The sequence below is a fragment of the Stenella coeruleoalba genome (genome assembly GCF_951394435.1).
Source record: "Stenella coeruleoalba genome assembly, chromosome: 2".
Classification (NCBI taxonomy): Eukaryota; Metazoa; Chordata; class Mammalia; order Artiodactyla; family Delphinidae; genus Stenella; species Stenella coeruleoalba.
Genome location: NC_137147.1, coordinates 144,953,796 through 144,979,057, shown reverse-complemented (window position 1 = coordinate 144,979,057; position 25,262 = coordinate 144,953,796). Strand labels below are relative to the sequence as shown.

The window sequence follows — 25,262 nt, the reverse complement described above, 5'->3', positions numbered from 1 at the left end:
AATTCTATGTGTTTTCTTGTGCCTTTTCACACGTAGTGAGCTTTCCCCAACTCCACAGGCTGGCACTCCTCCCTCAGCCTCTGCCGTCCTCCCAAGCAGGCCCCAAGATGAGGCATTCATCTAGTAACATTTAAAGTGATGACTGATGTTGTCAGAGATCCAAAAAGGAAGGCCATATAGATGTACAGATATAGACACGTCTCCTTGCTCCCCTAAACAGTTTCCTGGAAATAGCCTGACATGCATCTATCAGCTAATATTTTGAGTGCCTACTGTGTGCCAAGGACTATTCTAGGTACCAGGGATACAGTAATAATCAAGACAAGACAAAAATCCTGATCTCATGGAAATTAGATTCTAATGTGTCAAGATAGACAATAAACAGGATCTCATTTCACAGTGAAAACAGAACTTGTTTTAATTCTTACCTCTAAACAACCCATGAAATATTAAACTTCCCCCCAAACAGGACATGCCTAAAAGCTCTGTAAGCTCTGAGCAATTCTCACGATGTAAGAGTTACAAATTCCCAGGACTGTGCTGTGGATTATCTACCAAGGTATTAAAAGTGCAGAAATGACCTCTTTTGAGATAACATAGTTATCCATTACTGACTGCTTGCTACGTACCAGGCACGATGCCAGGGTCTTTGCATGTATCATCTCTAATTCTCAGTGCAATCCTAAATTAAGTGGGTGTTGTTATTATTAGTAGCACCACTTTGCAAATGAGAAAACTGAGGCTGATACAAGTTAAGTAAATTACCTGAGGTCACTCAGGTATTAAGTGGATGAGGCTTAATGGGACTCAGATGGTCTGACATCGCTCTGCCTCCATACAAATAGGAGGGAAATGCATAAAAAGAAAGGCAAAATTCTAAGTAGGAATTCTGGGAGTGTTCCTTTAAACAATACCGTGCCTTTGTATTTTACAGTGTGTACATGTGAACTGGAAGAATTAGGGAGAAGTTTGGCTTGGAGAGGAGAGGATGAAATAAAGTTTGTTAAAGCTGGAGTTTGTGGAAACACTGACAACTGAGGATGAAACAGAAATGGTAAAACATCTTAGGAAGCATAATACAGGAAGGTGTAAAAATAGAATCCATTTTGCAAATATTCAGTTCCCATATAAGTTTCTGGGACCAGATCTTGAGGAGGTGGGAGAGGAGATAAGAAAGCTCACCCAGGGCATCCTTTGTGTGGTCATAGATCCTGCACCAGGCCTTACCTCACAACCCTTGTCCACACCATGCTCTCTTCCCTTGTTCCTCACACCCCAAAAACTGAGCGTGCCCTCTCCAGCCCCCAGGAAGTCAGCGTCCCAAAAAGATGGCAACCTCTGTCCCTGCATCCTTGGTCTTGGCCCTGGTCTCAGCCCCCCAGGCACATGCAGGTTACCCCAGGCTATTTCACTAGCCCAAGCCTCCCCATGTCCTGGGTTAAGCTCTATGAAAATCAAACTCTCCACCTGTATTCCCTTCCTTTGTGGTGCCCTCCAGTGTGTGCAAGGAAAGTACCCTGGGAACTGAGTTAAACTCCACTGGGCCCAGTCCTGGGTGCTGTGTTCCCACTTGTGAAGCCCCGAGGGAGAAAGCAGAAGGTAAGAGCATAGACCAGTCCTGCCCCTGAGGGAGCCTTGGAGCTAATCAGCCCTTTAGCATCTTGGCCTCTGCCCCTGTTGGACTCTCACTTTGTCTTGCCTTGTAGACATGCCTTCTCTTCCATAAGATTATAAGTTTCTTGAAGGCAGCTCGGAGGAAGTGCTCCATAAACCTCTAAGGTTCCATAAACATGCTCTCCTCTTTAGAAAAGGAGGAACCAACGGTGGCCTATTGTCAAAGGAAAACTCAGTTCACACTAAGGCACTTTAGGGTAAGCTCAGAGCGTCAGGAAACCTCCCTCTTCTCTGCCCTCACCCTCTCCTCTTTTCCTCACCTGATCCTTTCCCTTTCTGGATTTCTGTTCCTTGGAACAGAAATGACATTGTGACCATGACCACATTACAGTGAATGGAAACACAAAGAACAGAACTGATTAAACTGTTTGGAGTTTACTGTCACATGATGTACATGGAAACAAATCCACATCAAATGTTCCATTCACACCTCTTTAAGTTTTTTAGCCTCTTCTTCTGCACGTTAGTTATTTTACTAATAATTTTTATTTGTCCCCCTTTAAAAGAATGTATCTCCTTTTATTTTTTTTAAAGCATCCTTAGGATATCCATCTTCAGAAAAAATTTCTGGAATGTGGACATGTGTTTGATTCCTGGTGTAGTCATAGCACTAATATCTCAGGGTAAATTGCGTTAGGACTTTCTCTCTAAGCCTTGATTTCTGCAGGATTTACTTTTTCAGGTTAGTGCCTGGAAGAAAGTTGGGAGGTGGGTCAAGTTTGTTTTCAAATGCTCTCTCCTTTGCCAAACCACTGTCCCTGCCGGCAGCAGGCAACCTAGCCCACGTCTGGAGTCTTCCATAGAGAGGAGCTAGGGTTAAGAGCTTGACCTCTCATACCAGCCTGCCTGGGTTCAAAGCCAAGCTCTACCCCTTCCTAGTCGTGTGACCTTGGGCAAGTTACTAGATTCCACTGTCACTCAGTCTGCTCATCTGCAAAGCAGGAACAATAATAGGTTGCCAACGAGCATGAAATATCTGAATAAATTTCAAGCACCTAGAGCAATGCCTTGTACTCTGAATGAGTTGATAAATAATACTACTTTTAAAAACTGTGGCCCTCCACCCAAATAAAACCTCTCAAAGCAGTGCCAAGAATTGTCCATCTCGACAGAGATCTTCCCACCCCTGATCACACTTTCCTCTCCTTCCTTTCTCACCCTTCCTCCAATCACGCTCTGGCAGCTGGAGAAGGACACAGCGGCTCCAGGGCTGCTGTATTCTGCCCATCAACCCTCCCCTTTTCACGTCCCTGTGCACTGGCACCACCCACTCCTTTGCTACTGCCCTCGGCTCCCTCGCTCCCTTGTCTTTCTTTGCTCCCAGGCAGCTCTGGGTAAGGGCTACACGCACCAGCCACAGCTGGGCCTCTCCTGCCAGGCTCACCAGGAAGCTTGCAGCCCATCCCAAAAGGTACCCACCACAGAAGGCTTTCATCCCCAGGGGGGTTGATAAGACCTCAGGACAGGCTTGCTAGCTGGCAGAGGGGAGTGAGGTAAGCTGGAAGCCTGATCCTGTGAAGCCAAGGTTGGTTCTGCTCTGGGAGTCTGAGAGATTCCCCAGCACTGCCCTTTTTCTCCTACTCAGAGAACCTCACTTCCAGAGGTAAAAGTTTTGGCCTTTGCAAAGTGGGACAGAGTCCAAGACCTCCTTGCTCAGATGCTGGGGAGAAACTAGGTCGTCCCAGTGCATGAGATCCCTCATCACTGATTTTTTTCTCCTGGCTTTGAGGAGGGCACAGCCCAGGCCACCCCAAAGGGGAAAATGTTCTCTACCTTTTCATCATACCCCTCCATAGATGAAAATCTACCCCGCACCCAGCTCAGCGTTTTGTCCAGTAACAGCGTCTCTTCTCCCGGCATTGTTTCCCATCCCCATCCAGTGCCTGAGGTCCTGATGCAGATGGTGTGGGGAGCACACAGGGGTTCTCTCCCCACACTCTGTTCTCCCAAAGGCAGGCACATGCACCCACGTGATTGACACCTGTAGTCCCTGGTGATCACTCCAGGGGCAGGGACTTGATAGGATATGCAAAGTCAGCCTCAGCATCTCCACAGCAGAGGTACCAGAGTCAGAGGATGGGGGGATACATCAGGACAGGGCTGGGCGCCAAAACACAAGTCCACCGTGGGCAGAGTCAGCCAGCAGAGCTGGCTTCTAGACTTCCAGCTAAGAAGGAGGGCCCACTGGGACTCTCAGTCTGCAGACGTCCTTTCATTTCAGCCCTGGTGTAACGGGAACCATCTGACAGGTGCTCGGAATAGGCGAGTACTTTACATTTTAATTGATATAATCCTCCCAAGAAGTCTCCAGAGGAGGTGATATTACATCTCTGTTTCAAAACGAGGAAACCGAGGCACAGGGAAAAAACTAAATCTCTGCAGGTCACATGGCTTATAAGTAGAAGAGAGAGGGTTGAAATCCAAAATCCATGCTCTTAACCACTACCTTGTACAACCTGCCTCAGAGGCCCAGCCCTGCAGTTGCCTGGCTTGAAAATCTACGCTTTTATTTCTGAGGCTTAGTTTTCTCTTCACACCCATACTTCATAGTTTGTTGTGAGAATTAAATAAATCTCAGCATGTAGAGTCCTCAGCATGATGCCTTACTGGTAAACACAACCAATGTGAGCTATCAACACCACCATCATCATTACTATTACTAAGTGCCAAATGCCCAGAGGTCCATGTTGCCAGGTTTGCCTGTTTCCCTGCACTAAGGTAGGCCTCTGACAGCTCAGTTACTCCCAGGCTGCCTCCACCTTAGTTTTCAGGCTATTATGAACGTAAGTAGAGCTGAAGCTTAGCAAGATTAAAAGTACGTTGCTCAAGATCATTCTTTCAGGTTCTAAGACAGATCTCTAAAATCGAGTGGAGTGCTTTAATTGTTTTTTATTAATAATTTTATTTTTTTGTGGACGTATAGTTGATTTAATTGTTTTTTAATTATAAGCTCAGCTTTGAAAAAGTATTATGAATAAAGAACAGCATGACCACAATGCCACTTTCCTAATATCAGTGATATTCATGTTATGCATTACTCACCAAGTTTTGTCCATCTCTGCAAAGACTGGCTTTTCTCCTGATTCACTGTCTCCGTGGAGCAGCTGAGAGCCCTGCTCACCGCAGTGTTGGGTTGGCCCAGAAAGACTCCCTGAGGATTCTAGTGTGACCATGGAATAAATCCAGAATGACTCCAGTTTGACCCTGAGAGAAAAAAATATATAATCAAACATGGATACATAATTGAATCAAGCAAGCGGCCCTTTAGATACAAATCAGTCTCTTTGAGCCATTAATTTTAAAAGTATTTTAATTAATTTATTTTTTGACAAATAAGAATTGTATATATCTAAGGTATATACGGTGATTTTTTTTTTTTAATTTGGCCGCACCGTGTGGCAGGCAGGATCTTAGTTCCCTGACCAGTGATCGAACCCGGGCCCCAGCACTGAAAGCCCAAAGTCCTAACCACTAGACCACCAGGGAATTCCCTATAAGGTGATGTTTTGATGCATGTATGCATTGTGCAATAATTACCACAATCAAACTAATTAACATACCTATCGCCTCCCACAGTTATTGTGTGTGTGTGTTTGTGTGTGTGTGTGGTGAAACCACTTGAGATCTACTCTCTTCCCAAATTTCTAGTGTGTAATATATTACTGCTAACTACAGTCACCATGCTGTACATTAGGATTTCAGAATTTATTCATCTTATAACTGAAAGTTGTACCCTAGGATCAATATCTCTGAGCCATTTTTTTAAGATAAATTTATTTGTTTATTTTTGGCTGCGTTGCGTCTTTGTTGCTGCGCATGGGCTTTCTCTAGTTGCGGCGAGTGGGGACTACTCTTTGTTCTGGTACGCCAGCTTCTCATTGCGGTGGCTTCTCTTGTTGCAGAGCATGGGCTCTAAGCACACGGGCTCAGTAGTTGTAGAACGCGGGCTCTAGAGCACAGGCTCAGTAGTTGTGGCGCACAGGCTTAGTAGTTCCACGGCATGTGGGATCTTCCCGGACCAGGGATCAAACCCGTGTCCCCTATATTGGCAGGTGGATTCTTAACCACTGCGCCACCAGGGAAGTCCCTGAGCCATTATTTTTTTAATCTGAACTACACTGTAGCCAAAGGCTCTATGTGAACTGCTAAAATTATGTAAGCACATAATCCAGTGATATATTTATTAATGTATTCAGTAACTCAAAACCAAAGTTAAAATATGAGCTTTAGTTCTCTTTCTTTCTTTTTTCCCCTGTATTATTAACCAAGCATATCAAGTCTGGTTTTCTTGGTGGGGGGGTGGGGTTTGTTTTTTGGGTAGTTTTGTTGTTTACCTGAAGCTCCATGTGATCTTTCTCCATTCTAGCCTTCTTTGATTTAGTCACCAAATGCCCAGCACTGAAACATTTCATCTGTACTCATTGCAGGCTTACCTCCTGCACATACAGCTGGGTTGGCAGGCGTTGGTAGGAACATATAAAGACGTATAAGAAGTGGACCCTGATTCAAGGAACTTACAATTCCACTGCGACACAGTGGTAATAATAAGATGACCTGGGACTGATTCCTGGCTCCCTCACTTACTCACTGGGTCTTCAAGAGTAATTTATTACAATTCTTTATTTGTAAAATAGGGCAAATAGCAATAATAATAATAGTACCTACACCTGACTTAAAGGGTTGCTGTTCAGATCAAAAGGAATAAATTCTGGGCTTCCCTGGTGGCGCAGTGGTTGAGAGTCTGCCTGCCGATGCAGGAGGCACGGGTTCGTGCCCCGGTCCGGGAAGATCCCACATGCCGCGGAGCGGCTGGGCCCGTGAGCCATGGCCGCTGAGCCTGCACGTCCGGAGCCTGTGCTCCGCAACAGGAGAGGTCACAACAGTGAGAGGCCCGCATACCGCAAAAAAAAAAAAAAGGAATTGATTCTGTGAAAGCACTTTACAGACCAGAAAGTGATATTCAGAAAATTATTATTATTATTCATACAAAATGTTTTCACAACTCAAAACAGCACCTCTCAGGTTTCTGTCACTTTGCAAGTCGAATTTTCCAAGATTATACTTTCAGAGACCTGTTTCCTACAAGATGTGATGCATGCAATTCAGGTAAGCTGCTGCCAGGTGCAGTCTTACCTGAAAAGTATTTGCTATTTTGACAGCCATCTTGATGTGGGCATGTTTTGACCTGGCCCACAAAACAAACCTTTAAGCTTCTAGACGTTTTTTTTAGTGACCAATCAATGCATGAAATATACATATTTACCCCGTCCTTGAGTCTTGCTCTATCCCTCACCTCACTCCATTGCTGATTTCCTGGGTTAGAAATCAAGGATACGAGTGTCGTCCACAATGGGTAGGAGACAGGAAATAAGGTGAGCTCAGGTTCTCGTGAAGGGTCTAGTCAAGGCTCTTTTTTGATTCGGTGACAGAAAGTCCAATTCAAACCCAGCTCAACTGAAAAGAGATTAGGGTAACCCGACTACAGTCACAGCTTCAGAACGCAAGTGATGTCTCTGGGACAGAGTCTCTCCATTTATCACTCCGCTCTTCTCCATGTTGGCTTTGGTTCCTTGGGTTCCATGTACTGGCAAGATAGCAAACAAGAGCTCCAGGACTGTCCCCGTCAGGTTCAAATTCAGCAGAAAAGTTTTTCTCTTTCTCAATACAACTACTGGATCTGAATCTCACTGAGCCGAACGTGAATCTCGCTGAGCCGAACGTGAATCTCACTGTGCCGAACGTGAATCTCACTGTGCCGAACGTGAATCTCACTGAGCCGAACGTGAATCTCACTGAGCCGAACGTGAATCTCACTGGATCACAATTACATCCTTGAACCAATCACTGCGGCCAAGAGTATGAAATATTCTCATTGGCCAGGCCTGAGTTAGACCCGTCCCTGAAACGATACGGAATCGCTATCATCTGAAACGTATCAACTGAGAGAACTGATTGAGTGATTCCACTTAAGAAAATCAAGATGTTGCTGCTTCAAGGAGTACTTACTTACCAGGTGATCAAGACCAGTAAATATCCATTACTGATTCAAATAAGGGACAGAGTGCTCATTAGAAGAGAATGGCCAGGGACCACTTGTCAGACAAGTCACAAGTACAAGGTCTCATACAATTACCATGTTTAGCAGCCTCAAAAAGGGCCAACATTTACACTAAGTATCTGCTCATTCTCTAGGAATTCATCTGCTTGTATTCGAATTCTTCAATTTCTCTATTAAAGATCAAATTCATTTCTTTCAAGGAATAGATAGATTTATCTCCCTAATGACAGTACTTGGTCTCCTTGATAATTGAAAATCTAGAGTACTGGTCTTCAAAATGTATTCTATGCACCCTAGGGCAGCGGTCCCCCAATTTTTGGCACCAGGGACTGGTTTCCTGGAAGACTATATTTCCACGGACCGGGCCGAGGGGTGGGGGGAGGTTGGGGATGGTTCAGGCGGTAATGAGAGCGGTGGGGAGCGGCAGATGAAGCTTTGCTCGCTCGCTCGCCACTCACCTCCTGCCGTGAGGCCCGGTTCCTAACAGGCAGGTTGGTATCCATCCGTCTGTGACCCAGGGGTTGGGGACCCCTGCCCTAGGGGCATGATAATCCATTGCAGGGAAGAAGATATCAATACACTTGTTTATATTTTCATCTTAAAAGCAAGAAATAAAGTTTTACCAACATGAACTGTAAGCACTGTCACTGGTGCCTGGCATTGGTCCAGGTGTCAGAGGTTCTCAGGAAAGAACATGGGTTCTGTACACAGAGGGGCTGCGTGGGAGCCTCCTCAGTGCTTAGCTTTCAGCATATTATGCCCTTACAATAGCTTTTAGGGAAAAAGGGCACATATGTGCAACTTATTCCCAAATCCTTCATGAAAAAAAAAAAGATAAACAGATGGATACGTAGATATATAAATATATAGATATAGATAATGATAAAAAATATGGAGAATGTTAACACTTCGAGAATCTGAGTGAAGGGTATATGGGAATTCTTAGTACTATTTTTGCAACTGTTCTGTAAATGTGAAATTATTTCAAATTAAAAATTTGATGATGGTGAAGAGGCAGTGTAGAGCAGCGTACGCAGGTGAAGATAGGGTGGCTCCAGCCCGGGGACTGGGAGGAGGAACAGACAAGGGTCCTGAGTGCTGTGAGGACAGTGCTGACAATCAAGGCACCGTCTCCTGACAGACAGGTGAAGACAGGAGACACTGGTTCTTTTCTACATCGAGTTGTTATCAATCTGCAAAATAAATCATATTCTTTTTGCCAAGTAAAGTATGGATTTTCCCTGTCAGCACAAACACTACTGTCTGATCACCCGGGGATATTTATCAAGGCCTTGATGTTCACAGATGATGAAAACCTCCTCATGGTAATGGCTGGACTTTAGAAGCACACATCAGCTGAGCTGCAGTTCCCCTCTCAGGAACACGGCAGATGGAAAGATGCAATTCTTTGTGTTTGTGTCCTTTAGTGCAGCCACCCAGACAAGTTCTCAGTAGCCTGCCCTTTGTACAGACTTAAGACTAGAAACACAGGTGAGCATAAAGCCATTCGGCAAAATGATATTCATCTGCATGCACTAAAGAAGGGTGTTCACATCATATTTGAAAACAGAAGGGCACCTCACGTTAATATGAAGCTTGCTGGGACAAAATGCAATTCTCATATTTAACCCTGGCCATCTTCACACCCGATATTTTAGAAAAGACAAAACCTCAGCTCAAAGAAGTTAAACATTTGCCCCAAGATCATACAATTAGTTGGCAGCAGAGCCAAGATTTGAAGCTACGTCTTTCCGGCGTCAGACTTTCTCCTGCTTCTTATACTCCACATCATTTCCCATCTTACTTCCTAACAGGAAGAAGCATGAGCCTCAGCAGACGCTGACCTCACACTCAGCTACAGATGCAATTTGCGCTAATAAAATACATGGAGAAGTTCGCTGGGGGTTTTTCAGGGAAATTCTTTCTCGGTCTTATGGGAATGTTTGTAGAAGCAAGGTCTTCTCTCCAGCCTGGTCTCTGATGAGAAACTGTAGGGGTAGGACATCCTAGGACTACAAGTGTGAGCCATCCCAGAATGGAATGATGCATAGGTGGAGCGATGGAAAAAAGGTATGCATCAGGAATGTGGGTTCTTTATCCTGCTTCTACTCACTTGTGTTCTAGACCGTCTCTTGCTTTTCCAAAGACTGTGCTCCTATAATTATTGCTGGTTTTCTTTCGCTTTATTATCAATGTCTCCCTCCATTCTGGATATTCCAAACATGTGTTGGATTCTTTCATATTAAAACAAAATGATTATCCTTTGACTCTGTATTCTCTTCCCGCTACAGCCCTTTTTCTCTCCTTCCCTCTTCCAAAACTCTGTACTCTCTCACCTCCCACTCATGTTTTAACCCATTCTAGTCTGGTTCCTGACGTCAGTCTTCTCCTAGACGTGTTCCTGTCAAGTTCATCACTGACATTCACCTTCCCAAAGCCAATGGGCATTTCTCTGTTTTCATTTATCTAGACTTTCCAGCAGGATGTAAATGAGTTGAACATCCCCTCTTTCTTGGAATACATTCTATCTTGGCTTCCAGGACTCCACACTACCCTGGCCTCTCCACTACCTCACTGGCTGCTGCTTCTCTGTCCCCTAGACTGACTTTTCCTCCTCTATTAAATTTCTAAATGTTGGACTGTCTCAAGGCTTTGTCCTAGGTCCTCTACTCTCCTCTACTTACTCCATCTCTTCCTATATTCATTCAACACTAAATCAATACTTATCGAGTATCTACTATATGCCAGACTCTGTTCTAGGCACTGGAAATAGAGAAATGAATAAACAAACAAATCCCTGCCTTTATAAAGCATATATTCTAGTGGAAGAGAAAATAAACCAAAAACAGCAATAAGTGTATAATATAATGTCCAGTAGTGATAAGTGATAGGGAGAAGAATAAAGCAGTGCCAGTGACAATGATGCTTTTTAAAAATAAGATGGCCAGGGGAGGATGTGATAAGGAGGTAACATTTACATCTGAGGAAAGTGGAGTGTGAGAGAGAAAAGTTAAAGATGACTGCAGGTTTTTTGTTTCAGTGAAAGAAAGAATGATGGTACCATTTATTGAAATACGGAAGCCTAGGGGAGGAAGGGATTTGGGAGGGGAAAATCAAGAATTCTGGTTTGGATGCATCGATAGGTCATAGGGACACATTAAGTGGTTATTTGGATAGATTAAGTTCCTGGTGTGGATGATTCCTTCCTCAGGTCTTAGAGAGACCTTTCCTGACCACTCTGTCTCTGAGAACATCCTACCGGCCACCTCCCTAGCCCACAGAATCTCTAGCACCTTCCTTAGTTTATTGTCTTCATTATAGTCACCTCAATCTGTAATAACAGAACCTGGCTATTGTTTGGCTACTCTCACAAAGGTTAAGTCCTGGGGGGAACAGGAATGTGGTCTGCCTTATTCATAGCTTTATTCCCAGGCCTTAGTACTGTGCTTGTCACAATGGAAGAACTCAACAACTAATTGTTGAATGAAAAAGCAAAGGGTAGGTCAGTCCTCTGGAGAAGTCAGGACAACCTCGTTCTTGTCTGAGCCCAGCCAGTAACTAGATATGTGGCTTCGGACCAGTCACTTCTGTGGTATTTTCTCAGTTTCAGAAGTCGTTTGATTAGATGATTTCTAAGGGTTAATTTGTCCACTTTGAAAGTATGTTTAAAATCCAGGATTTTTATGTATTTACTCTAACCAAATTTGTACCCAGAACTTCATTCTGGTAATAACAATGCTGAAGGGATTTTTGAAGTAGCATGCGCTCAAACTACTGCTTCTGGGGAAGTTCGCCACAGAGATCCTGGAGGGTCTGTAATCCCACTCTGGGCCACCGGAAGTCCTCAGTCTCAGGTAGCCATCCATTCTGTTGGCCTCCAAGACCAGGGAGAAACAGTTGGAAAGGAAGGAGAATAAGTGAAGGAGTTCATTTTCTGGAACATTATTGAGCACCTGCTCACTAGCCCAGTTCAAGCCTTTTCAGGGATGCTATTTCACATGTATTTAAGGGTTATTTGGGTATTAAGGCATATCTTCACAAAACCGGGTGAGGTGGGTATTAATACCCCCCTTTTCACTGATGTAGGAAATGAGGTTCAGGGAGATGAACTGATTTGCCATGGTTCAGACAAGTGACAAGTGGCAGATAAAAGGTTGGAATCTACATCTCCCCCCACCCTCCTTGTGCTCTCCACCACATCATAGATGCCTCTAATAAAGGGCATACCCCCTTGGGTATAATCAGTTTCCAGTGGACTCAGGTCTATTTGTTGAATCAACAAATGAAAATAAGTTGGATTAAGAAACACTCTCTCATAACCCCGTGTTCAAAAAACTGACAGTTTACGTTTCAACTCATCTGGGAAATCCTATTGCAGAGTCATTAATTACTATGTACATATACATAGCTGGGTAGAAATAAAGCCACAAAAAGTATCACCTTGTTTACAGAGATAGGAATGATTTCCTTTCTGAAATAGCAAGATTTCCCAGGGCTCCTTCTGGAGAAGGTAGAGGGATAGGCCAGGAATATACTCCCCACGTACAATCCATTGGAAGATCCTTCACTTCCTTTGTTTTCTTTTTCCTCCGCAATTTCTGAAGACTTCACTTTCAAAAGAATTTTGTTCTTTCTTCATGGAAAAGGAATTCTTTTCCCATCAAGGTATCCGTGTTACAGGAAGGTTCCCACCCTGATGTGCGTGTGCACAAATGAGGATATGAATCCACACCACATCAAATATGGAAAGCCGTCTATACGCATCTTAGCGTTGGGCATGATCCTGAAGGAATGACATTTTTTAAAACCCATAAGCCGTTTGGCATTGATATAAATCAGGAATGGGAAAACAACGCAGATGGGGTGTACTTCTTTCTTCTTTCAGATACAAGACAACCTTTTTATGTAAAAAATGTTCTGGAAAAAAGGATTGTTTTGAATAGAGGAAGGGGTCATTATTTTATCCTTCCCTACCAATAAACGATGACAAAAGCAGATTCCTAAGAACTAAAACGGCAACAAAGCGAGAACATGATTAGAAAAATGAATAAATAACATTTATTTGGTACAAAGCGGCTGGCGGTGTCCGAGAGGCCCCAGGGGCAGGGCGCGCCCTCACAGGAGCAGGAGGGGGCCCAGCAGCAGCTCGCCCTGGCCCAGCAGGCGGCCCCGCTCCAGCCCGCGGCCCCGGTTCTCGGCCTTGACGCGCACGGCCAGGCGACGCACCTCGTCCTCCGAGAGCCCGTCCAAGCACAAGTCCTGCTCCAAGACCGCCCGGCGGCTCAGCCGGACCACGGCGCCCCGCGGCCGGCGCGTCTGGCCCGGCGGCTGCAGAACGAAGCTGACGCGGCAGCCGACGGGGACGCGGGGCTCGGCGGCCCCTCCGGCCGGGTCCTCGGCGCGGAGCAGCCGGACGCGGAGGCGCCCGCTGTCCCGACTGTACTCGACGGCCAGGCGCAGGGCGCCGCCGGCGCGGTCCAGAGTCACGGTGCCCTCAGCCTCCAGGCGCTCGGGCCGAGGGTCGGGGGGCCGCGGAGGGGACGTGGCGGGGGCCCGGGCCGGGGACCAGGAGCCGGAGCGGCGCCCGTCGTCGTCGTCGTCATCCCCGTCCCCGCTGGAGACTGAGCGGGCGCGGGCCAGGCCTCGGCTCCTCCCGGCCCGCAGTGCGCGGCGCAGCAGCCCCTCGGGAGCGCGCAGGAGGCGGCGGCCGTGGGGCCGCGGGGCGAGCGCAACCGGCGGGAGGGGGCGGGCGGGGGCCACGGGAGGCGCAGCAGGGACTCTTCCCGGGGGCGCGAGGGGGTCGCCGCCGCCGCCGCCGCCGAAGGTGCGGGCCCGGGGGCGGGGCGCGGGCAGGAGCGGGGCGGTGCCCGAGCCCCCAAGGAAGAGCGACTCCTTGCGGCGGGTGTGCGGGCTCTCGAGTAGCGCGCAGAAGCCGTAGGCGGTGCGCGCACGGGGCAGGTGCGGCAGCGAGAGCGCGGCCTGCGAGCGTGGGTCCCAGTCTGTGCGGCCCGCGCCGTCGTAGGCTCCTCGAAACCAAAGGTCCGGCTCTGCAGCGCACCGCCGGGGCAGGGCGGCGGCCTGGGGCGAGGACACTGGCGCGCAGGGCGCGGGCAGCCGCGGTGGGATGCAGAACTCGGGGATGCGGTCCGGGGTGAGCACGTTGGAGAAGGCAGGCTCCAGAGCCGCGCGGCCCGCGGCCGAGGCGCGGAGTTTCCCGAGGAGCCGCATCCTCCGAGGCTGGGCCTGGGAGTGGGGGGAAGAAACGCTCCTGCGAGGGAGAGAAGCTACTAAGTTTGGACGCCCGGGGCCTCTCGGCAGTGCCTGGACCCCTCCCCGGAGCCCTCTGGGAGTGCCAATGCTCCTGCCAGTCCGGGCCGAGCTCTCGCGCGCCCACAAAGCCACCCGCCTTCCATTCATTGTTACTAAATAAACGAAGAAGTAGAAATCAGACCTTTGCCTCTTCTTCAGTCCCTCTGGTTCCTGAGTTGCAAGTTCAGTGCCCGTCCCCTTGCGGTCCAGGCAGGCGCGCCAGCTTCAGCACTGTGGCCGCGAGGTGGGCGCTCCTCACTTATATCGGAGGCTGAGCCCCGCCCAGCTGGCCCGGAGCCCAACCCTTGGAGTCGCTGGACGGCCCGCCCTCCCGGCCGCCCCTTCTCGCCAGCACCAGGCCCTGTCGCGGGGGCTCTCCTGGGAGCGAAGCTGTGGCGAGAGCCGGCACCCTCTGCTCAGCCCTGGGACCTACATCCGCTGTGCGTGCAGGGAACCGCCCGTGAAAGGTTGCCGGTGGAGGAAGGCTGCCTAGTCGGCCTGCCAAGGGAGAATCGGCGGCTGAAAATGTTGGAGGTTTCTTGGAGAAGGTGCAGCTGGATACGGAAACAAGAATTTCCCTTTTGCTGGGAGCTAAATCCTGCCCCCCCCCCGGCCCCCCGGAGGTGACCTACACGTACTAGCATCTTCCGTTTTACTGCCCCCACGAACCTGCAGTGTGTAGACACATATAGTTCCCATGGTACTCGTGTACTTATTTATGCGTCTGTCCCCCTCCGTTAGACAGTGGCCTTCTTAGTAGTATAGGGCCTGGCTCAGTCAGTGCCATATATATTGGTGGAGTGGGTGAATTAATGTATGCAAAAATTTCTGAATGACTACAGGCTCTGCCTATCATCTTGATGGTCACAAAAGGTGGGGTTTCCGGCTCACGCCCTAAAAATGACACTTGGTATTTCCAAAGCTACCCCTTTCTCTCTGCTCCAGCATGGAGGTATCCAGCTAGAAAGCACTTCACAGAAAACCCAGATGGCCTCTCTCCCCACCCCGCCCCCAACCTTCATTTTCCAAGATGAGAATACTGAAGTCCAGTGGGACTTGAGGAAATTCCATAAAAGTTCAGTGGAGCTAGTAAATGGCAGAAACTGGAACTAGCAATTTCCTGTCTATTTGGCTTTGTATGTGATGCTTCCTGCTATCTGAAATGCCCTCCTCTGCTTTTTTTCTCTATAGGAACTCCTTTTTTTTAGTTCAGCCAGACATCATCCCCTTCAGAACATTTACTCAACTCCCCCACTACAGTTCTCAGCCGCTTCATGCACATTCTATGGACCACATTGCTGCATTTAGCAGGCTGCTTTGGAATTTTTGGTTTACAGGTTTGTCTCCCCTACTAGACTGTGAGTTTCTTGAGGGCAAGGACTGCAGTAATGCAACCGGAGAGGAGTCTGGTGGACCTACTATGAATACATGTAAAATAAATAGAAGTGCTGTGATCCAGAACCTGGGTCTGCCTCCATCCCAAAGCAGACCTAAGGGACAAGCCTGGTTGTCTTATTCAACTCCTCCAGTTTCAGCATCTGGAGATGCAGTGCCAGGCAAATAGTAATTGCTCAGTAAATATTTGATGAATTATACCGTGTTGAATTCAGCCTGATCTACAATCCAGGTCTTATGACTGTCATGTGCTTTTAACCACATATCTGTCTAACTGCTTTATTCAATGTCTTTCTCACAACAAACCAGTGCAGTGGACATTGCTTCTGTTTACGATATAAGAAACTGAGGCTCAGGTTAAGAGACTTGTCTAAGGTCGTTCAAATTATGAGTCACAGCCCATGTATTGTAAGTCCTAGCTTTTTGCTAATTTCTTCCTTCTCTCTTTCCTGCCTTCCTCACTCCAACCATCCACTCAGTTCAATATCATTCACTGAGTTCACTGTGTGTCAGGGCACGTGTTCATGGTTTGTATTGCACTTGACACCCAGAATGTTAATTCTTAAAGCAACTCAGTGTGCTAAGTATTTTCCATTATCTCTGCTTTGGAATAAGTACCATCATTTCCAAACATTTAAAGGTAAGGAGAGTGAGTGTTTTCCATGGATAAGTAATACTTTCTTTTTAAGTTGATCACTGCTGCCCTCTGTTGTGTGCTTTCTGATACGGCAAGCATGAATCCCTACGCAGCCGGAGAGCAGCAACCAGACCCGCTGCAGCCACACCTGCAAGCGGAGGAGTCCCCAGGGGATCTCGGACTGGATCCTTTCCTATTGCTTCTGCAGGCCGGTCTGCAAATCCGTGAGCCAATGGTCTTCTCTGAAGCAGAGCAACTAGCATTATAGCCTGCTTATGTGCCAGCCCGCTTCCAACGAGACCTCAGTGAAAAGGGCCTTCGTGACATGAACACACAAACATTTCAGCAGTGAGTAAATCCACTGGAAGCAGGACATGGGATTTGAGAAACTGTGCTACCACCACATCCATGTTCACAGAAGACCATAAGCATGGCTATAAATGCAATCTCTATGCAGAGGGTTTTCCAAAACTATTAGTTTTCCATGGATCAATATTCTACAGAAGAGAAATAAGATACAGGGAACTTAACTTACTTACGCAGGGATACACTCCAGTCATTCATTCATCTAAACCCATAGCTGCAGGCTGTAACCGCCGTCAGAGGCCTGGTGTCCCTCCTGATTCTTAAATCACAATAGGAAAAAGTGAAAAACAACCCCCTCAGTGGAAACTCTGAACATACCAGTTGTTTCATTATTTTGTGCCTTATGACCACAAAAGGTTCACTATCATCTCGTTTGTATTCAAGCTCTGAAACTGTTATTTTAAAGAAACTACACCATTAATAACGTTTAGTGATCCCTCACTATATACTGGGGTCTTATTTAATCTCTAAACAACTCCCTAAAGAAGGTAGAGATGTAGAAAGTGAAGCTCAGAGAATAAACAACTTGTCCAAAGTCTCCCATCCAGAGAGACCAGAGCTGGGACTCAAACCCATATCCATCTGGCTCATTATTCTGTGTGCTTATAAACACTTCCCCACAGTGCCTGCCTCAAAGCTATTTCTCCTGACTCCATCTCCTCTCTAAGTGGTTAGATAAAAGAAAAAGAGACCTTTGGTGCAAGGCCTTGAATTGAAACTGTACACCTTATTGATTATACCAGCACCTAAATGATTAAAGCATGCAATTGTCATAAGCAGGAAATTACTGGTTATGCATAGTAGTGCTGTACTGTTTGTAGACAGAATCTTTGTCCTCTCAGGAAGTGTATTGATTCTCTTTATTTATACCATACCTTGTTCCAAAACAGGACTTGAGGTGACTTACATAATAAAGACTCGGGGAATTTATTGTCAGCTAGAGCCTGACACGGTGAAGATGGAAAAGAAGTGCACTTAGCTAAGTAAAGGACCCTGAGTGAGGTCACAAATTGACACATACCAATACCTATGCCCCCAGGATGAGAAGAACAAGGTGTGGGAGACATTGAAGAAGATGCAGTGGGAAGGCTGGGAATAGTATTGTTTTTTCAATTGAAAAATAGTTGTTTTACAATGTTGTGTTAGTTTCAGGAGTACAGCAAAGTGATTCAGATATATGTATATATATATATTATTTATGTATATTCTTTTTTAAAACATTTATTTATTTATTCGTCTGGGCCGGCTTTAGTTGTGGCATGCAGGATCTTCATTGTGGCGTACTTATAAGAAGAGATTAGATTAGAACAGACATGCATGGAGGGAAGACAATATGAAGAAGATGGCCATCTACAAGCCAAGGAGAGAGTCCCTTAGAAGAAGTCAACCCTGCCAAAACCTGGATTTGGAGTCCTAGATCTATGCAGAAATAAATTTCTGTTATTTAAGCCCCCTGACCTGTAGCTCCTTGTTATGGCAGCCCTAGCAAACTAACACAGTGGGTTAAAAATGGTAAATTATTGGGCTTCCCTGGTGGCGCAGTGGTTGAGAGTCCACCTGCTGATGCAGGGGATACGGGTTCGTGCCCCGGGCCAGGAAGATCCCACATGCCGCAGAGTGGCTGGACCCGTGAGCCATGGGCGCTGAGTCTGCACGTCCAGAGCCTGTGTTCCGCAACGGGAGAGGCCACAACAGTGAGGGGCCCGTGTACCGCAAAAAAACAAAAAACCTTAGTATAAAAATGGTAAATTATTATAATTTTAATTTGCATTTCTACTGTTGATAATTGAGGTTTAGCAATTTTGCCAATTAGCCATTCAGCTTTCTTCTATAAAATTCTTTTAGATTTTTTAGAAAGATATTTTCATTGTGTTGCTTCCTTCTTTTGTATGTATATACACACATTGAACACTACTTCTTGGTCATTTTTAAGTATGTAAATATCTCCCTGTGACTTGTTTTTCGTATTTTTATGATGTCTTTTGAGAAATAGAAAACAGAAACTTATTGTCTTATAACTCTGGAGGTGAGAAGTCTAAAATGAAGGTGTCAGCAGAGCTGAAAACTTCCTCAAATGCTGCCTCTGAAACCTGTAAGGGAGAACCCTTCCTTGCCTCCTCCTGGCTTCTGGTTGCTTGCTGGAAACCTCTGGAGCTCCTTGGCTTGCAGCTGCCAACACTTCAGTCTCTGCCTGCCTCATTGCATGGCACTCTCCCTCCTGTGTCTGTGCCTCTGTGTCTCTCCTCTTCTTAAAAAGACAAGTCTTATTGGACTAAGGGCCTACCCTACTCCAGTATGACCTCATCTTAACTAATTACATCTGTAAGATGCTATTTTTCTAACTAAGGTCACATTCTGAGGTACCGGGGGTTAGATCTTCAACAAATCTTTTTTGGGGAAACAATTCAGCCCATAACAATGACTGAATCATATCTTGTCTGATCCATCTGTCAGCAATGGCTTCCCAACTTAATATGGTGGAGGCGGGCAGTAATTTCAGGACCTAGAGCAGGAAAAAATTTAGGAATCCTCATAAAAATTGAACCACCCATTATTCCCAGCACAGGAACCAGAGGTCACTTCTACACCTCTGCTTCTTGGGTAGAGAAATTTATAATTGTTTCCTCTCTAGGGGAAATATGAAAGTTAGCCAACTCAAAGCTCTGCCACTTTCCTGAGGCTGCTCCAGTCTGGCTGCCAGCCAAGAGTTGCTGTTTAAAGAATAAAATCCTCTCATTATGAACAAGCAAATGGATGAAAGAAGCCTGGAATTTCCAGGAAGGAAATAGGTTGTAGAAGTAGTTTTCCTCCACATGGGGTGCTGTGGAGCCACACCAGTACAGAATGGAGCATGGAGGATCCCAGGCCAGCGCAGGGCGAGGGGTGCCACAAGGGGAATGGCCTGCCTGGGAGAAGACTGCGAAGGCCTCAGCAGGGCCTCCCCACCTCCCCAGAACCTTTTTCTCAGACCAGAGACCTGGGATCTTGGCACAGCCCAAATGATGAGGAAAGAGCCATAGAGAAGGACAAATACAGAACACTTTTGGTTGACTTCTCAAGCAGGAAGTCTAAGCCAGATCTGATTTACCTTACAAGGGAAATGTTACATTTCTAGCAACACCAGTATTGTGGAGAAATCTGTAACTATTACAATTAGAACTAAATATTATTTAACTTGTCTCTGTAAGATATATCATACATATAAACTCTTTGTCAGATCAGTAAATTTTATTTTAGTGTCTGTCACAGATTGGGTTTCCTGAGAAGCAGACTGAACTACAGATGTGCACATAAGGAGGTTATTGGAAGATGCTCTCGAGAGATACGCCTGTAGGGGATGAAGAGAAGAAAGCAGGATTGGGCAGAGGGAGAAGAGTTGCAACGCAGTCCCAACACAGGCCTCTGCAGATTCCACAAAGAGCTCTGGAATTGGGAGAGCCGTGAAGAGTTGTCTCAGGGAGGGATAAGGAGGCAGGCGATTATAGCCACCACCACACCCCGCCCCCACCCATTGATCAGTCATTGACTGAGAGCTCTCCCAGGGAAGGGGACATGACCTTGATCACGGTGGTCCCTTAACTAAGACAGTTCCTGGAGAAGAATTTATCTGTGACTTGTTAGCAGCTAGGAGAATGAGTGCCTAGGAACTGAAGCCGGGGGTGGGGGGTGGTATGGGCAGCACACCACAGCCTCCAACGTGACGGTGCTCTCACTCTGGAGTGACAGGGGGTGGCACTACCGGAGGGGTTGATACATTCAATACACACCATGGCCCCTCAGCACAGGCTGGCGTCTTCCACTCCATTAGCAGAAATATCTAATCCCAAAGACTCCTCCACTTAACACAATCTACCCACCACTCATCTAATCACATATGCACTTGTGCCCTTCCCAGCTGAAGACAAGTGAGCATTACTCTGTGGGGCTGCTCTTAGGGTATATCCAGGTGATAGTCACTCCTTGTCTAGGGCAAGTTCTTAGGTCTGGTAACCTGTGGGCAGACTGGTTAAATAAACTGAGGCACATCCATATGTTAGATCATTAAAACTGAAGTTATAGAACACAATAATTATAAGAAAATAAAACAGTGTGCACCATATGATCCCATTTCTGGGGAAAGATATACCTATGGAAAAAAAATTATCAGAATGGCCACTAAAACAGAATGTGTTGTTATATTTGGACAGTAGGATTATAGATTTTTCTAATTTTTCTCCTTTTGCTTAAATGTATTTTTTTCTGGATCAACCCAATAAACGTGTTACTTTTGTAATAGGGAAAAAATTGTTTCTCCTCTAAAGAGTAGATACACCTTGTGAGGAGTAGGCCTTGTGACCACGTTAATCAAATAGTGATTTGTTAAATCACCAGGGGCAGAAATCAGGAACAGGACTGTAAATGGAATTTGTATATTAATAGTGACCACTTCAGAGTCTGGGAAATTTAGGAGAGGACAAGTCTGAGTAAGAGAAGAAGGTCTAGACCTGTGCTGCTCAAAACAGAGGCTATCAGCCACATGTGGCTACTGAGTACTTGAAATGTGGCTGGTTCGTACTAAGATGTGCTATGAGTGTAAAATACAAGATTTCAAAGCTTTAGTATTAAAGAATGTAAAATATCTCATTAATAATTTTTAATATTACATCTTGAGATGTTAACAATTTGGATCTATTGGGTAAAATAAAATAAAATATTAAATATAATTTCTCCTGTTTCTTTTGTACAGTGCTGGTCTAGACTTTGGCGGGAAGCATAAATTCTCCGAAATACTTCCCCAAAGTACAAACAATTTGAAGAAGTAATTGTCTCACAGGATACCCACTAACCTTGCAGTTTTACTTGGTGCTTTCATAGGACTACCACAGAAAAGGGGAATTGGTTGAAAAATGAGCACATCAAATGAGCTCTGGGTGCTACTTAAACACAACCACTTAGGGCTTCCCTGGTGGCGCAGTGGTTGAGAGTCCGCCTGCTGATGCAGGGGACACGGGTTCGTGCCCCGGTCCGGGAAGATCCCACATGCCGCAGAGCAGCTAGGCCCGTGAGCCATGGCCGCTGAGCCTGCGCGTCCAGAGCCTGTGCTCCGCAACAGGAGAGGCCACAACAGAGAGAGGCCTGCGTACCGCAAAAAAAAAAAAAAAAAAAAAAAATACAACCACTTAATTGTGTGTATGTCAATCTATGTAATTGAAGAGATTACATGTCAGGGAAAGTTAAGGAAACACCATGTCGTTGCAGACAGCCATTAACGTCTTCCCCTAGGAAAAGCCCTCATGCCTGTCATGGGGTGCTGCACGGGAACTGCCCACTGCACCTACATACCAGATGTTGACTTGAGCTGAACTGAGCATCTGATGGAAGGATTCTGACTCATTCCCAAGGATAAAGATCAATGACTTGGGAAATCACCTTTAAGGAAGAGTGGTTTACTCTTATTTTTGTTTTTAACATCTTTATTAGAGTATAATTGCTTTACAATGGTGTGTTAATTTCTGCTTTATAACAAAGTGAATCAGCTATATGTATACATATATCCCCATATCTCCTACCTCTTGCATCTCCCCCCCATCCTCCCTATCCCACCCCTCTAGGTGGTCACAAAGCATGAACTGATCTCCCTGTGCTATGCGGCTGTTTCCCACTAGCTAGCTATTTTACATTTGGCAGTGTATACATGTCCATGCCACTCTCTCACCTCATCCCAGCTTACCCTTCCCACTCCCTGTGTCCTCAAGTCCAAGGAATGGTTTACTCTTAATGACATGTATAGTTTTGTCTTTGGTTAATTTATTTCTTGATTTTTAATACTGGTCAGTGTCCAAAATTAAGATGCAGTCAATGGTTACCCCAAGTTGAGATGTTTATATGGAAAAGCACAAACTAGTTTAAAATTCATACGAAACAGTCTAAACCTGGGTAAACTCTTATAATATTAGGTAATGTTTATAGAACTTTCAGAGAACACTAAATACATCTCAATTATCATTTCACTTTCTCAGCTGTCTATGAGGTATTTTTTTCCATCAGCAATTAACAAAAGAGTGAATCTTGGGCTCAGAACTAATTCCAAAGTCTCTGTCAGTAGCAACTTTTTATTAGAATAAGATACAACTAATAAGGTGATTGCTGCCTGGGTACTGCTCTGCAAATCCCCCTTGATTCCAGGTTTCAGAAATTCCTCCTCACAGAGTGCCATCTGATGCCTTACTAGGAAAGTGCTCACAGTACACTGTAATCAGTTACTATTTAGCACCATGCTTCTCAAACTACTCTCTCCGGAATGATGGAATTATGTACATTTTCTATAAGTTTTATGAGAAAACTTCTCACATGTAATGGAACACACAAAACATAAAATGTAGATGGATTTTTCAGGGGAAATATGAAACTCCAAGAAGTTTCAGATTGCACCAAATCTCCAGATCTTGAAAGGTATAAGCTAGCAAATGTTTGCTATTTCTGATGTCTCCAGAGGAAGCCTGAGAAGCCTTGCCCAAGAGTGAAGAATCTAGGAGCAGACGGTCACAGGCATTTCAGGGACAAAGCACGAGGTAAAGGGTAGTCCTTGAGAAACTTGGGTGACAACCCCTAAAGACAGATGTCACATCAACAATTTAGTTCACAACATGCCACCAGGTACTGCAAAATCAGAGATGAGTTTTAGTTTCTGCTGTCAAAAAGCTTAGTTTCAGAGAGAAAACAGGACTATTGAGTCAAGGCATTGGAGGTATAAGACAAGCGTTTTGGGAAACCCAAAGAGGGCCAGTTTTGTTTGGGAAGACAGAAAACACTACAGGAAAGAGTCATATTTGACCTGGGACTTTAGAGATACATGACAACAGCCAGGTTCAGTCACACAGCAAACAAAAGTGGGACATTATTCCTGTTGCTATTACTACTGTCAGCAATATCCATTCGAGTCAACTTGAGAAGATGGGGTTGCTTCAGTGCTGGGACACAGACAGGAATTGTCATAGGAACCGAATCAACTGTCCACTGCAGAGCAACCAGAGATCGCCTCTACATCTCTGCTTTTGGAGAAAGCTATGCAAATCTATTTCTTTCCCTAGGGAAACATGAAAGCTCACCAATTTTCCCAGGGCCCTCATCCCTGAAGCTTTCCCAAATTTGCTAAAGAACAGCAGTTGCTCCTTAAGGAAATTTAAAGGGCTATGAAAATATTTTTCCTTCTCCACAATAAATGTTATAAAGGATAAAAGTTGGTTCATCTTAGAGAAATTTTTCCTCTTAAAATGTCAGATGTTCTCTGCAATTAGCATTTCCCTTAAATACAATTTATTCAATTACGGTTAGTATAATCTGCCATGTCCCTTGTGCCTTCTACTCTTTAAAGTTCCGTGTGCTGTAAAGGCGATCTTTTTTAAGACAGATGACTGGGGTGTTTTAATAAAAGAAGAGTTGAAAGGCTCTCTCTCTACAGAAGTGCAGTCTGACATTTGTCTTGAGTCATATTTTCTGGCTCACAGTTGAAATGAAACCATGTGCATGTTTCCAGCCAGCTTGAAGGAACACCCCCCGCCCCAACTTCTTCACCACTTTGTTTGATTGGATGACAGAGATCCAACAAGGCTATAAGGATGAACTGTCCAAGTTGAAGAAAAGATGGATTCTGGATCCACTGAGGTAGCTGGGCTTTCCAGTTTTGATCGTGGCTAATATCATCACTCTACTCACATTTGGCATCCCTGAAGCAGAGGCATGTGGGAAGGGAGAAAACATAACGGCCCCATCGGAGGCTGTATACCATGAGCATAACTTTTGAGAGCTGCAGTGAAGTAAGTTCACTGTAGGCAGCCCAGCCCAGGGTCAGTGGAGTTCAGGCATCTTCAAAGCAAACCAGTGGACTAAAGAACAAAGCTGCCCACGTTCCCCTATTTTCTCAAATTTAAGACTTTGGGTCTTGGTACAGTCTAAATACTGAGGGACCCTCCAATGGTTAATACATAACACTTCTTGCTGCCCTTTACAAGCGAGGGCTTCAAATTATATGACATTTTTGTAACCTAAATAGTATGAAAAAAACCTCATCTAATACATAAAGTACTAAGTATTATTCAGTTTGTGTCATTTTTGAAAGGTGTTTCACACAAATAAATGCTTCGTCAGATCATATGTCATCAAAAGTCTACTTTCTAATAATGCTCTAGCATCACTTTGAAGTATTTACGTTGTGAGACACCACATACCTCAAGCAGGTTTCAATAAGACATGTACATACTTTGGTGCTGGGCATACTATGGCACCGTTTGTTTCATGAGTGGAAATGCACAGTTTCAAAGAAACCTCACATGACAGAACCCAAATATCCCATACTTGACCACAAAAGCACACTTGCCCTCCCACTCAGGAGACAGCCAAACATCGTATCAGGGGGCCCTTGTTCTCAGTGTCTCTAGTCCCCAGTTGGTGTCCATTCACCTGCCGCATGAAAATCCTCCTGGAATGGGACCTGTGGACAACAGAAGATTTGCTAATAAATTAAAGCACACTTATGTGAGAGACCATTAAAAATCAATGTCGTAGAAGAGTATAAGCTCAGAAAAATTAAAAGAAAAATGTCTCTAAGACAGAATTGTACGAAATGATCTCATTTCTGAAAAAGAAAAATGTATATATGGCAAACACTGTGGGGATATCCACTAAAATGTTTCCAGGAAGTTGACTCTGGATGGTTGGATTACAGACGATTCTAATCTTTCTCTATCTGCTGGTCTGTATTTTCTAGATTTATCAAAATGAAGATGTATTACTTCTACAGTAGAATCCCTCCCCCTCAAGAAGTAGATACATCTCTTGAGAGAT

The 25,262-nt window shown here is 45.3% G+C and overlaps 1 protein-coding gene across 3 annotated transcripts; it reads right to left on the bottom strand.

The window, feature by feature from the left end:
• Window positions 1–3,528: 3,528 nt before the first annotated feature.
• Window positions 3,529–14,258, bottom strand: LOC307182182 (C2 calcium-dependent domain-containing protein 4A-like). 3 transcript variants are annotated; one of them, XR_013827141.1, is made up of 2 exons: window positions 14,184–14,245; window positions 3,529–4,878 (listed from the first exon to the last, which is right to left on the bottom strand). XR_013827141.1 is itself a non-coding variant. In XM_079913409.1 (2 exons), the coding sequence occupies exon 2, from the start codon at window positions 13,958–13,960 to the stop codon at window positions 12,848–12,850; it is 1,113 nt and encodes a 370-aa protein (XP_079769535.1). In that variant the 5' UTR covers window positions 13,961–14,000; window positions 14,184–14,258; the 3' UTR covers window positions 12,644–12,847. The 3 variants fall into 3 exon arrangements, 1 of the variants encoding a protein (XP_079769535.1); XR_013827142.1 differs by lacking the exon at window positions 14,184–14,245 and adding an exon at window positions 6,968–7,376; XM_079913409.1 differs by lacking the exon at window positions 3,529–4,878 and adding an exon at window positions 12,644–14,000 and having other exon boundaries at window positions 14,184–14,258.
• Window positions 14,259–25,262: the final 11,004 nt, after the last annotated feature.